The following is a 13,899-nucleotide window of genomic DNA, read 5'->3' on the forward strand; positions in this document are numbered from 1 at the left end:
ATAAAGTCCTCCATGCAATGTGAGTGTTGAAAGCACTGATTTTACCACTCCCGATCAATTAAGTTATGACAACTTCTTGGAATTCACTTTCTACATGCTTTCCAGGATTGATTCTCAAAGTTTCCTGAGAGGAGCAGAGTCTAAGAGAAATGAAGCTGAGCACCTGCAGAGGAGGAAACACTACAATTTTACATGATAGCACCAGAACTGTCACCATGGCTTACCCAAAGCACTAAACACATCCAAAGATTGGATCAATCTTCATCAGCTTTTGCTTATTGATTCAGTACCATATTCATGGCCTCACCATGACCAATAAGAGGTATTCTTTCCGTATAAAGGGTTCCAATTTTTTTTTTCCAAAAAATTCATCTATATCAAATACACAGCATGCAATAGGGTGTAAAGTTCACATTACATCATTGGCTGTGATTCACTCCCATTGCAAGCATAACTTAGGAGCGTTAACAGAAATATTAAAATATTTATTTTTGTTAGTGGACAAATACACACAATTCAAAAACACAAATCAATTACTTTAAATATTCAATTTCAACAATTCAGATGGTCAAATATATACAATTCACATATTCAATTGAAATACTCCTATTAATGTAAAAATATGTACAATTCAAAATGGAAAGACATGAATATAGACTAGATTGTAATCACATTGAAACTGTAGCTCTGTTTGTACATTAAGGTTTTAAAAGGCTGTTTTTTCTTTTTTTAAATACACTTGGCTAGAAATATATACTACAAGATTGATTTTAGAATACTTTAGAATAAAACTCCTTTTGTTTTTGCTGTATTTCTAATGAGGAAAAAATAATTTTTCTAAAGTACCCGTGAGATAAACTGGCATTTGTTCTATGTAACTGTTCTGTCATAATTCTTTTATAGACTAGATTTCTTCTAAGAAAAGATCATAATTGTAACATAAATACAAAGTATTATAGCAATAACCAGCTAGACAAAAGGCTTCTTATTATATGATAAGCAATTTGTATTTCACAGAAGTGCCATTATGCCACCCAAAGAATAATGTGGGCTTCAGATAACATTCAGATAAAAAAATAGATTTTAATGTTTTTTGCGTAGTCCAGCCCTCAGGAGAAACACTATGGGTAGCTTCACTAAGGATGTTTAATGATGTAGGTAGTAATATACATATTGCAATTCAACATTGTGTGTGTGCGTATATATATATATATATGCATATGTATGTAAATATATATGCATGTGCAATTGAAAAAGTCTTGTTAGATCAGACTACGCGAATATTTAGCAACTATTGGAATTAGATTAATAATGCATTTCCCAAGAGCATATCTGGAAACCTGCCCGTAAGCATGAAAGTTTGAGCATGAGGTTTACCTTCATATGAATCAACTTATGTTATGGGCTCAGTTCTGTTCTGTGAGGAAACTGAGAATTCAAGTGTGATCTTGTAAGTTCTGGTTGCTAAGAACACAAAAACTCTACACAGAGGTAGATAGAAAACTGGCTCTTAAATTTATTTAGTCAGCAATTTGTCATTAAACTGCATGGATTTGTAAATTATTGCTACTTGTAAAAGCATTGTAAATTAACAGGATTTATATGCTGTCAGTAATAACACATAACCCTCTTTCGATTCTTGAGAAAGGTAAACTGAGGGAGGAGAAATGAGTTGCCAGTTATAAAAAACAAATTTGGTTTCCTTATCCAGCCATTTATGAAATACTGCACTGTATTTGTCAAAAGAAGTCATGGGGCCTTCACTTCCTCACTCAAAACACTCACGGTATTCCTAGCTTATAATGTGTCTTAATACCAATAAATAAATAAACAAATGAAGTAAGCCTTTATAAAGAAAAATGTGTCTCGCCTTGGTCACAGTTTTCTTCGTCGCTGCCATCCACACAGTCCTGGATTCCATCACACAGCCACCGGATGGGGATGCAGTGGGCCTTATTTTTGCATCGAAACTGATCTTCTTTGCATTCGGTTACACAGTCCATCTGCGAGAACACACACGGGCACTGAATACCAATTAACAGTAACACTGACAACATACTTGCAAATACAACGTAGTTCACTGATACTGTTTCATTACCCAGCTATTTAATGCAACCTAGTTGTTCCTTGCTAGGGACAGTGTAATTTAAATAGTTACAAAACTCCAAGGGAATTTTAATCATGCTTTGTATATTCTCATATGTTCTCGCTTTTGTTGTTTAGTATTAGCAGTGGGAACAATGGTTAAAAGACTTAATGTGAAACAGCACAAAAAATTCAAGCGCTCTGTGCCCGTTACCTCATCAGATCCGTCGGCGCAGTCGTACTCCCCATTGCACTTCAGAGCTGCCGAAATGCAGCCTCCACTTGCACACACATACTCACTTGAAGAACATGTTGGAGATGCTAATTACAAACACATATTTTAGCATTAAGAAAAATACAATTTATAAATGAGCTGCTTTATAATTTAATGTTTTCATCTGGTTAAGCCTAGTGAATAAACATGTATTTGTAGCTGACAAGAATTTTCCTAACTTTCAGAAAATACAACTACAAAGCGAGCTTGCCCTACGTAAATTATATGATGATAGTGAAAGAATGTTTTTGTTTATGATTAACATTTTTTTTCTGTTTTCCTTATGCTTAGTAGTAATGAAAAATACAATGCATATATCAATATAAGTACAAAATATCACGTTTAAAATATAACCCCCAAATTTACATAAATGCTTGTAATTAAATAATCTTAATTTACAGAACAATTATTACAATAAAATTAATACTCATTAATCATAGTTTCATTTAAACTATAGAAGGAGGGTGGATTTTTTTGCATTGGAAATCAGGGAAATTTTGCCATGGAATTCTTTCAGCTCTAGTGATCTAAACAAGACCTATTAAAAATTGGCAAAATTCATTGAAACAAGTGCATTTTCCACAAAGGTAAAAAGGAAAGAAAACTGTAAGAACAAAAATGATAATTTGCTAGAGAAATGCTTTGCATGAGGACAGATAAAAACAGACCCCAAAGCAAAAAATCCCCAGTGGCAATTTAGTAACACACCAAAAATTAGTCGTCTTATCAGACAGGAATTTGGTAAGCTGGATATACATTAACAAATTCTGCCACAACCAAACTTACATTGCATGGCTGCTCATAAGCAGGGTTTTCAAAACATGAGTAAGAAGGCAAAAATTCAAATGAAAGAAGAATTTCAGATTTATTTGCCTTCCTCTCTACTTCTGATGCGCAAAGTATCTTGGTTTGCTGAGTTGCTTTCTCCTTGTTTCACTCTGTTCTATCCCTTGTTTTATTTATTCCTACAAAACTATTCTCAGCTTTATTTAAGCAATACCTGGTTCACAATTTCTCTCATCATCCCCAAGCTTACAGTCTTCATGACCATCACATTTCCATTTTGCTGATATGCACTGACCATTGGAACACTGGAACTGATCTCTTGAACAGCCTGTTTCACAATACCTCTGTTACAATTATAAAAAAAGGCATATATGAGATCAAGAGTTTAATGTGTTGATAAATATACAGATGATCAGAAGTTAGAGAAGTTAGAGAACAGAATTTGCCATATTATGAAATACTTTAATAATCTGTGACATAAAATGTGTTTGTGTATAACACCTATGCAATGTGGCTTGCACTCTCTAAGTAGGAGGTAAACACCTGAGGTGCAGAAGGATTAGAAGAGAGAGGAAGGAGCAGAAAAAGAGAAAGAACAGAAAAATAGCAAAGCCAATAATCAGTGAGTTTTTGCAATACAAGCAATAGGCCCCACAATTTTTTTTAAAAAATTTACTTTTATATTCGGTTTCATGTATAGAATTCAGCAATGGCTTTTAAAATATTCATATGAGGGAAAATATAGTGCTAGAATTTTCAACACTTTTTTTTTTTTTTGCCTGGAAGAAGGCTACCTCATCTGAGCCATCTGCACAGTCATAGTCTCCATCACACCAGAATCTTGCTGAAACACAATCTCCATTGGCACAGAGCAAGTCTTTCAATGAACATGTCTGAGGCTCTGAATAAAGAGAAGAAAAAGTAATAACCCTAGGTTTATTAGTATTTCCATGCAATGTTTTCATATATATATATAAGTCCCCAAATCAATGATTATAAACAAGTCAAAATCAGTAACTCTTCAAATAGCTTAAGGATTGTTTCTACTGTGAGATTCTGTTTCATAACTCTTCATAACTAAATTTCATTTTCTAATATAATAAAACAATCATGCAAATACCAATGGGTCTCTCAAATGTCTTTTGAAAACTGTAAGTGATGCTGGATACATAAATGTTATTTATTTTAATAAGTTTTTGACTAGAAATTAAACTTGTTTTGAACTGATAATAAAGGATGTAAGCAGGAGTACACAGCGCTCTCATTTGGAGTCATACAACAGTATACTTTTCATCCCATACCTTTTCACACCCCTTTATGTGAAGAATTAGTTACCCCTGTATTAAATGCTCAGAGGAACAGTGTTGCTATGGTAAATGCAGTGCCTATAAAACAAGGTTTGGAGTTTCAAGAGAAGCAATTCAGTCTTCCAGAAATTAACTACAGAAGAAAGTATGAGAATCACCCACTGATTTAAACATGGTTAGAGAATTAACAGAGCAAGAGCATAGTGAGTTGCAAAAGCCAATGGACAGTGTAATTTCAGGAAAAGAAAAATACACTACTGTCAACATGCTGGAAAACCCAGAAAAAAAAAAAAAAAAAAAAAAGGAATAAAGGCAAAGCCAAGGATGGAATTCCACGTCATTTCAGGAAAACCAAAAGGGAGATATTAGATAAGAAGAATCTAAGGAGCTAACAGACGGGAAGGATACAGTAACAGATGGAAATTAAATCAGACATTTCATGATAAATTAAAACTTTTTTTTTCTTTCTGTAGAAGGAAACGAAACACGGTAGGGAGGTCAGATGTCATTACAGATGGTGTATACTGAAGAGGAAAAATAGACATGAAGTTAATTCAAGGCATAGGGAAAGCAAACAGTAGAAGCAGGCTGTGCAGGGCAGTGAAAAGGAGGGATTGGTGATTCCAGCCTATTTGCTCTCCTCCATGCACAAGCCCTGAATTCTGCTGTTGCTGCCACCACAAGATGGGAAAGAGGGATCCGCGGGGGAGAGTGTCTCAGCAGATGACCATGTCCTCTCCACCTGAGGATGAGAAGCAGCACCCAAGACACCTGAGAGAAAGAAGCAAAGGCCTGGGCTCTGCACCACTGGTTACAGCAGTGCAGGTGGCTGAGCAGAATTTAACTCTCTATGCGATCTAGACTTCAGCAGTCATACAGTTATGTGACAGTAGGACTGGAAGGGCAAACAAGGATTATTTGAGAGGATCTTTGCATCACAGCAAACACTGAAGTGCACAAAAAGTGTAAAATCAAGTGTAAGGATTATTTGGCAGGACCTTTTCAACAGAGAGATAGGAAGAACTCAGGCAAATGGCAAACAATTTGGTGACTAAGCCAAATGGTGTGAAAAGGGAAAGACAGAGCAGACTGTGGCAACAGATGCCAATGGATGGGCCACAACCAATGAAGGGTTCTTTAGCTGGTTTTGGAGACAGAGGCATGCATGGTTTTAAAAAAGATAATCAGTGAACAGATAAATGCAACTTCAAAAGCTTCTAATAAAGAACGTGGTTGAGTACCAGCATGAGAGCTTATCAGGGTAGAACATAGGGTGCTTTTTGTTAGAATAGTGTGATTTACAGAAATCAAAAATGGTTTCAAAAAAGGAGTAGATTTCATGAACATTTCAGGTTTTCTTTTTTATATAAACTTCATAAAAATAAAGTTAAAATGTGCCCATTTGAGACAAATTACACTTCTTAGGTGAGCATAACTTTTCATTTTGAAATTGCAAGTAAGTCATAATAAAAGCAGATCTACAACAATTGCATCAGCTCTCCAGCAATCTTATTTTCAAGCAAATGAAAGGTTAGCATTTATATGGATTCTTCAGATTATATACATACTTCTAATTTTTTTCTAAGTAAAAGCTCAATGTATAAATGTTTGTGAATCACTGACATTTAATTTCTTTTGTTCTCAACAGGCCATGAAGGGGAGGTAGAAAATATGATAAATTATGTAAAGGAAATAATTTGTGAAAAAAGTAATTCACATGCAAATAAACATTTGCCATGTTTCTATATTGATTTGCAAAATATAAGCAAATACTTTTTCTATACTACTAATGAATTATTTATAAGTAGAGATTTGATTCTAGAAAAATGCACACAATGAACTAACTTCTCATCTCTCTGTCTGCAAGAAATATTTCTGCTGCTGGAATACAACTCCATGATTTACATATGAACACACTACAGTAGAGTACTTTCCCATCAGTGTTCATACTGTTATTGAAAGGAATAAGTATTCATGTATCCCTGTATATGCAATAAAGGACAGCATCTTTCAGCTTCTATTTTATAAAAACACCCAAAGTCCTTCCCGAGAAGGCATTTTTGAATGATTAGAAAGAATTTTATTTGAAACTTAGCACATTAAAATATGAAAAAATATCATTTTAAGTCTGAAAATAGTCTGTACAGCCTACAAAAAGATTTGTCATCAACTTAAATGGTAGCAAGAGCAGAATCTCAAGGGAAACATTTAAAATAATTTCACATTTGAGGCTCAATTTTGCATTTAATGAGCATATATATTGCAATATGCCATGAATTGGAAGGATTTCGTTAGGATATTATGATCAATGCACTTCTATATCTTTTCTTAAAAGTATCTGATATACTTATGCTGCACTTTTTTGCCCTTTTCTTTTTTCTGTTTGCTCTTATTCAGAACTCTATCTCGTAACAGCTGTTACAAAGCCAACATTAAAAAATCCGTATAAATCAGGAAGGTGCAACACATATGCAGAGAAAAACAAAGAGCAGCAGCACAAACATGGGATAGGAGCGCCTTAGCCAAAATGAATTCATGTACATCGACCTCTTCATCCCAGCATCTGGCAGCAGAACACAGAGGAATTAAGGTACATACATAGGTCACACTTTATTTCTAGCCACTGAGGCATAAGATACAGATTATCTCTAGTATATCACCAAAATATACTGTTAGGTACATACTTTATGGAGAGGGTAATTAAGGTACCTAGTAAGGAACAGTCATCAAATTAAGCAAATAGAACCCAAGTTCAAAGCAAAAGACAATGTTTATTCATACAATGGAGAGTTATTGTTGTAATTGATAATTACAAAAAGGATAGTAAAGATTGAAAAAAGTATCTAGGGCTCATGAAACTTGGAAAATGAGATCTATTGAGTGCTACTATATAGAAAAATCACTTAGATATATAAATCACATCAGGATAAGGAAATTCAATGAGCTAAAAATAATGAGAAGCTGAAAGAGTACGAAGAAGAAATGTTATACAGTCCTGGGCGCGGTCCTCTCCTGGGAATAGGATAGTGTGCTATATGGACCCTTGGTCTGAACTAACGTGCGGTTCTACAGCATCAGAACTGGTAGTGCAGCGATGGAGTGAGCTGTACGCAACACCCTTCTTGGTGAAATGCAAGGCCTGATGTTCACTAAATCCCACTTAGTGAACAGATGTTCCTGGCTCACCACAAGTCACAAAAGTAGCTGAGGATGCTGCCTATGGAGTGCTCAACAGATCTACGACAAAGCAGTGATGTTGAAGTTGAAATTTCACAATGAGCCAAGCCAGAGTACTCGGCATAACGCATCATGACAAAACAGCATGGGAAGCAAAAATAAGGAAATCTGTCTTTATAATTCTCCACTACAATACAGCTATAAAAATTATAAAATAGGCCCTCCTGCAGAATGAATGTCTGCAGGCACAAGGTAAGTAGGTGGTTGTAGCTCTTGTCTTCATAAACTGAATATTGCATTAAATGCAGACTTTTCCTTCTGCAATAAGCTTTAGTATTGTATTTAACTAAAACAAAAGCACCACTTGCTCTCTGTTAGTCTGGCAGATGCACATAGAAGAATCCTTTGGTGCACATCACCTTACCGTACCAAAGCAGTGAACTTCCCTTTGCCTGGTGCAACACAACATGTTCCCACATTTGCACCAAGTGAGCTGTCCAGAAGAGTCTTAAGCAATGTAAAGGATACACAGAATTCATATCACTGCCCATTCAAAAGCGACTGCTATATATGAAAATGGTTTATCAGATGACATTCTAGCTTAATTGCTTTCAATATGTTAAACATGTCACTAAAACATTAAATAATTGCGCATCTTCAATGCTTCTGGTTACCCCAGGCCAAAATTAACTGGCTGGTGTTATTGACAAAGAGAAGGAGGAGGAGCTACAAAGTAGCCTTGGGAAGATTCTCTAGCAGTATTCCTACATTGTTGGAATTCATGCTTTGGTACACCACTATTATTTTTTTTTTCCATTTTTTACAGCAGATTTTTTTCTTAAATTATAGTTTTTAAAGCATTACTCATGCTTTCTTTAGATGGTTAATAAAATAGTTATTAAGAAGAACTATCAAGTCTTCATCTTTAAAACTCCTTGAAAGAGAAAATATTATTTTTGACTGAATTCATTAAAAAAAACAAAAAAGACTCAAAAAGCATCCTCAAAGATATTAATTAAGTAAATAATTAGTTACTAGAATTAGAAATGTTTTCCATTTTTTTTATTGCTCACTCAATATGGATCTTTTAACCTTCCTAATAATAACTCTCACTTATTTGGGAGAGAGCCCAATTGACAGCTGGCAGCCTTCATTAGGTTTAATGTTTTAAAAAGGTCTTCCAAAACTCAAATTTACTCAAATTCCCCAGAATATGCAGCTGCTGCGTGGCGGTATTTATGGAGAATAGGCAAAGGCAGAGGTCCCATGAGCTCTCTCCAGTGCCCTGTCCTTGTCCAGCCTCCCCAGCACAAGATTCTCTAATCTCTTCTGGGAGCTGCTGCTATTGGCCTGTTCCTGACACACAATCCTTGCAGGAGGTGTCATTTTCTCCAGTAATTTTTGCCACCCTTGGAAGGAGCACAACACATTTGCATTCAGCTGGATAAGTACTAGGCATTTTTTAAATCCATTTCAACATCTGAACAATACTATGCTTTTTCCCAATGCTTCGATGTTTTAAATTTTACAACGGTTCTCTTACTGTACTTGGGCAGCAGAATAGGGGATTTAACAGTTGGGAAGAAAAGCATGCATCTGATCAGCAAAAGAAAACAAAAAATATTGAAAAGCAATCGCCAATTACAATGTATTACTATGCTGTTTAATGCCTACATATGGTAAGTTTTGTTTGGAGAGTTTAAATGATTGCCTTGCTTGAAGAACGGGTGATGTCTGGGAACTCTCAACTCCCTAAATCCAACCATTATGATTAACTATGGATTTCTTTACCTGGAAGTCTAGAAAGCAGCCAGCAACTGAATGGATAGCTTAATAAGTGATGTGAATGAAAAGATTGCAAGCTTAATAATCAAAACCAAAGATAGACTCCTCCTGTGTAATTGGAGGGTTTTTTTAAATTATGATTATATAATAGTGTGTTAGCAATAAGGTTAAGGAAAAAAATTGTGCTAGATCATAAATCAATCCTGCTTCACACATGGCAAATTTCAAAGTGATACACTTATTTTGCAAATACTAAGATTTGAGGAAGAAGATTTTTAAAATTTTCCTTTTTTTTAAAAAAAATGATATAGCCATACGGCTTTATATTGCTAAATAATGCCTCTTTGTCATTCTCACATGAACATTAAATCATTTCTTACTATTTATAAATGAAAATGGAAAAATCTTACAGGCATTAATAATCAATTCAAAAATACAATCTCGCACAAAGATAAGAATATTTTTGTGTGTCAGAAAAAGCCCCTGAGGTATAACTGTAGATGGCTTTGAGTGACTGACATGACATTTTCTCCTTTAGATGAAATACTTTTCTATGGTAACTGTGCTGCTAGGGATTTCTGTAACTTGCATCATTTTCACAGGCAGATACTGATTAAATGTAGGCATACAAGTGCACTTCAGCTTTTCAAGCAAAATGGCCAAGTCTTCAGAATGTCCTGAGGACCTGCAGAGATCACGTGTTGGATAGGAGAAAAGAGCACACAGCGCTTGCCCAGTATGAGAATGCTGCATATTCTAGGCTATTTCTTCAGGAATTAAGAATTTATATTCATATATATACATACATGATATGTGCATACATTCACATTCAGGACGATTCAACATTTTCTGCAGCAAAATAATAATTTCCTGGATCTCTAACAATTAAGAGATGCAGCAAATTATTAAGAATTTGTCATTTCTTCACGAGAAGCTGGTTTAAACTAACACACTGGAAGTGCTATTACAGAGATATATTTGACATCAAGGTTGCTCATGAGTAGGGGAGAACTCAGTGAACAGAGCTACTTTCAACAACAAGGTCTTCTTTTCTATATGCTTAAGCACTTTGAAAGTGGACTTCCCAAGATACAAAGAACTCAGATCACCTAAGGAATACACAGTATATAATGGGCAGATAGCATTCGATCAAACACTATTGTTGGCAAATGTTTATCCCTTAAGGCAACACTGAATAGGTTTTACAGCTCTTATTCAGAGATAAGAAATATGACATTTAAGAGATAGCAATGTGAACAAAAGCAACTAACTCTAGTGCTACTTTATTATATTTTCTGAATGTGTAAGGTCATTGAGAAGTCACAGGTTGGGCATTCTTGCATAGCTCTCTCATACAGAATTACAGCTCTGAAAATGAATAAAAATGGAGAATTGGAGCAACAGATATTTGGAGAACAGTCATAAAAGTGGAGCAACAGACATTTTCAATTCTGGTCAACTGATTTTCAACTCATCAGATGGCTTTCTAAGAAAACATATTTGGGCACTTTACCAGTATTAAGAAGTTTCCTCATACGTGTTGTTAAACTGACTCTGCACCTTGTAACACTTAGGTAGAAGTTACTTACTACAGTTCTCTTCATCAGAATTATCACCACAGTCATTCTGGCTGTCACACCTCCAATGATCTGGAATACAGTTGTTGTTTTTGCACTGGAATTCGTGAGGCCCACAAGTTTTCTTATCTGTAATTAAGGAGACTATCATTTACATCATTACAGACAGACAGTCGAATCTGGAAAGGCTGCTACTGAACAGTGACATGAGAATATTGCAAAGCATATTTTAGAAGGAGCAACTGTAACACTTAAAATGGTATTTTCAGAAATAATTAATTAATTAACCTCAACACATTCTTTAAGATCCTATTGATTCCTTCATACCAAACAAGCATGCCTTATACCACGATGTGTCAAATACTTAAACTGGCAAGCACTTAATTAACATTTAATATTATGCATTACATACATATATTTCCATATATATGTGTACAATAATATATGTAATATATATAATATAGTGTATATGTGTAATACACACACATGCACACATATATAAACACTCTTCTAATTTGTTTCTGTATCTTTGCCAAAGCCTATGCGTCAAATCAGGAATCTCAGCTATATTTATAATACTTCCAGTAGTCTATAGTCCTGTATCAAATATACTTGCCCACAAAATGAGTGTTGCAGACTACAGATTATATATATAGATCACAGATTATATTCTATTTCAGCTATCTGCTTGGAGAAAAAAAAAAAAAAAAAAAAAAAACTACATCTTTTCATATGCTTCAGACAGAATTCTCCATTTCTCAGGGATGCTAAATGCATTTTCTGATCCTGCCTTTTTAAAAATTTACCTGGGTATAGTCTGACCTTATGACAGCTGTTGAATAATAATCCTTTTTCTTTCCCTTTTTTTAATTGAACACACATAAAAACATTTTTTTTTAATGCAAAATATTTTGACGCTTGGAAAGCTCTTTATTCTTCACTTCAGAAATCTTATAGCTTTATTTTTTCCCTTGGGATGATACTGATCTTTCACAGCAACTTATAGCTGCCAATGTCTACTATAAACCAGATTTTCTTGTCTTAGATTTTTTTTTTTCTTCATGGAAATAAGAGTGTAGGAAAACACTAGGACAGTAGAACTGAGATATAACAAAAAGAAAGATTATAGAGAGTTGAGTAATAAAAATCTGATCTCTCAGAAAGACACATTTATTGGACTCAAAAGAAAAGTTGTAGCACCTTGTTTTTTGAATGGTTGAATCCTAAGAGCAGAAACAGACATGAACATTTTGTCATTTTATATCTCTCTTCAATATGCAACCTGCTTTCTTTCTTAAAATGAAGCTGCCTTAAAATGGGAAGGTTTAGGTAAGAATGGTATGAAGTGAGAGCAGTAAATGATGATTACCCCATTTTCACATTTCTCTCTTCAAATTACCACTATTAAGAGATCAATGGGTCTACTGTTACAGATGAATTGCTTTTTTTCCAGATTTTTGTGCACTGCATAAGTTGCAGCATATCTTTTGTGCAGCCATACCTAATATTTCCTTTCACAAATAGTTCCAAATGAGCAAGAAGAAAAGAAGAAGAAAATAGAATGGAGGCTTGAATGTATAAAAACAAAACAAAACAAATTAAAAAAATCACAAAAGCTTACATTTATATCTTTATAGTATTTTGATTCTAATCTCAATACCAGTGAAGTAAATCTCAGTTTGGCCACTAATTGCACTGGACTGCACATTTTGGATTTTAATTCCATGGAACGGATAGGGGTGTGTGTATGTGTACATGCGCATACTTGCACACATCTAAAAGTGACAGAATCCAAAATGGGAAAACTCTGGCTTTCCCTGAGGATCAAATAGCTGCTCAGGGGCCTAGCAGGCTGTTGCTGATCCTGGATACAAGAAAATCTTACATTGCTGAAGAAAGTTTAAGTTTATAAAATGCATCCTTCAAAAGTCTTATAGAACATAGCCACAATCATCATTAAAAGGAAAAACAACAACAACAAACCTTTAACTCTTTAGGCTAAAAAAGATATCAAGCGCATTATATTAATACCTCAAATGCGCATAACCTTTAAAGCAGAATATAATTATTTTCCAAGACTAAACATAGCTCTATTCATATTCTAATCAAGCAGTTTTTTGTGATGTAAAGCATTACAATTGTGAGTAAGGATCCACAAAACTTAACAGGATCGTTTAATTGTCTGGACAGAGAGAATAAATTACCTTAGCCTACTACCCTTTGAAAAAACACCCCATACTTGTGAATATGCATATATTTTCTAATTCTAGTTTGTTCATCCAAGTCAGAATCTAACCAGAGAAGGCTGTTTACACTCAGAATACACTAAACAAATGCACTCAGTGTAGTATTCCCAGTTATACATAGTACCAAGTGTTGACTAAGCAAAATACACCCATGAAGCATTTAAGAAAAAAGGAATTGCCCTTTATACTAGATGTTTTGCACTGCAAGCATCTTCAGAATGAACTATAAACTATCACAAGTTAGTGTTACTGCCAGCATATGCAGATCTTTATTATAGTCAGCTTGTAACTTTATAATTTAATGTTACCAAAGTTTTTTCATAAAAATAGTTCTCTTCAAAATTAAAAAAAAATAGAAAAACAAAAAAGGCAATAAAAATCGAGTGAAATTATGAAGCAATTACAGAAAATTATTACATTCTTCCTATTTACTAACTACGAGAGCAACAAAGTATGCAGAATCAATGGAAATTGAGTAATTCTGTAAGAAAAATCAAGATTGTCACTATTTACCAGATGAAATACTCACTTATAGATCCTGCCAATAATACAGTAGTATAATAAAAGTATTTATTCTACTCATGTAAAGATTTCAATTCAACAATATCTGTATGAAGCAGATATGACAATTATGTCATATTGGTACTATCGCATACTGAAAG

General features: G+C 34.4%; 1 protein-coding gene across 1 annotated transcript in view; it reads right to left on the bottom strand.

Moving 5' to 3' along the window:
- Positions 1-13,899, bottom strand: part of LRP1B (LDL receptor related protein 1B) — a 336,264-nt gene that overhangs the window by 61,374 nt on the left and 260,991 nt on the right. Inside the window, exons 66-70 of the mRNA XM_088521814.1 lie at positions 11,004-11,120; positions 3,940-4,046; positions 3,360-3,489; positions 2,300-2,406; positions 1,871-2,003 (exon numbers count right to left, since the gene is read on the bottom strand). Of these exons, the coding sequence (XP_088377940.1) occupies positions 1,871-2,003; positions 2,300-2,406; positions 3,360-3,489; positions 3,940-4,046; positions 11,004-11,120 (594 nt within the window). The remainder of the gene's footprint in view (positions 1-1,870; positions 2,004-2,299; positions 2,407-3,359; positions 3,490-3,939; positions 4,047-11,003; positions 11,121-13,899) is intronic.

The sequence above is a fragment of the Tinamus guttatus genome, unplaced genomic scaffold (genome assembly GCF_059628265.1).
Source record: "Tinamus guttatus ecotype Peru unplaced genomic scaffold, ASM5962826v1 Tinamus_guttatus_pri_ptg000133l, whole genome shotgun sequence".
Lineage (NCBI taxonomy): Eukaryota > Metazoa > Chordata > Aves > Tinamiformes > Tinamidae > Tinamus > Tinamus guttatus.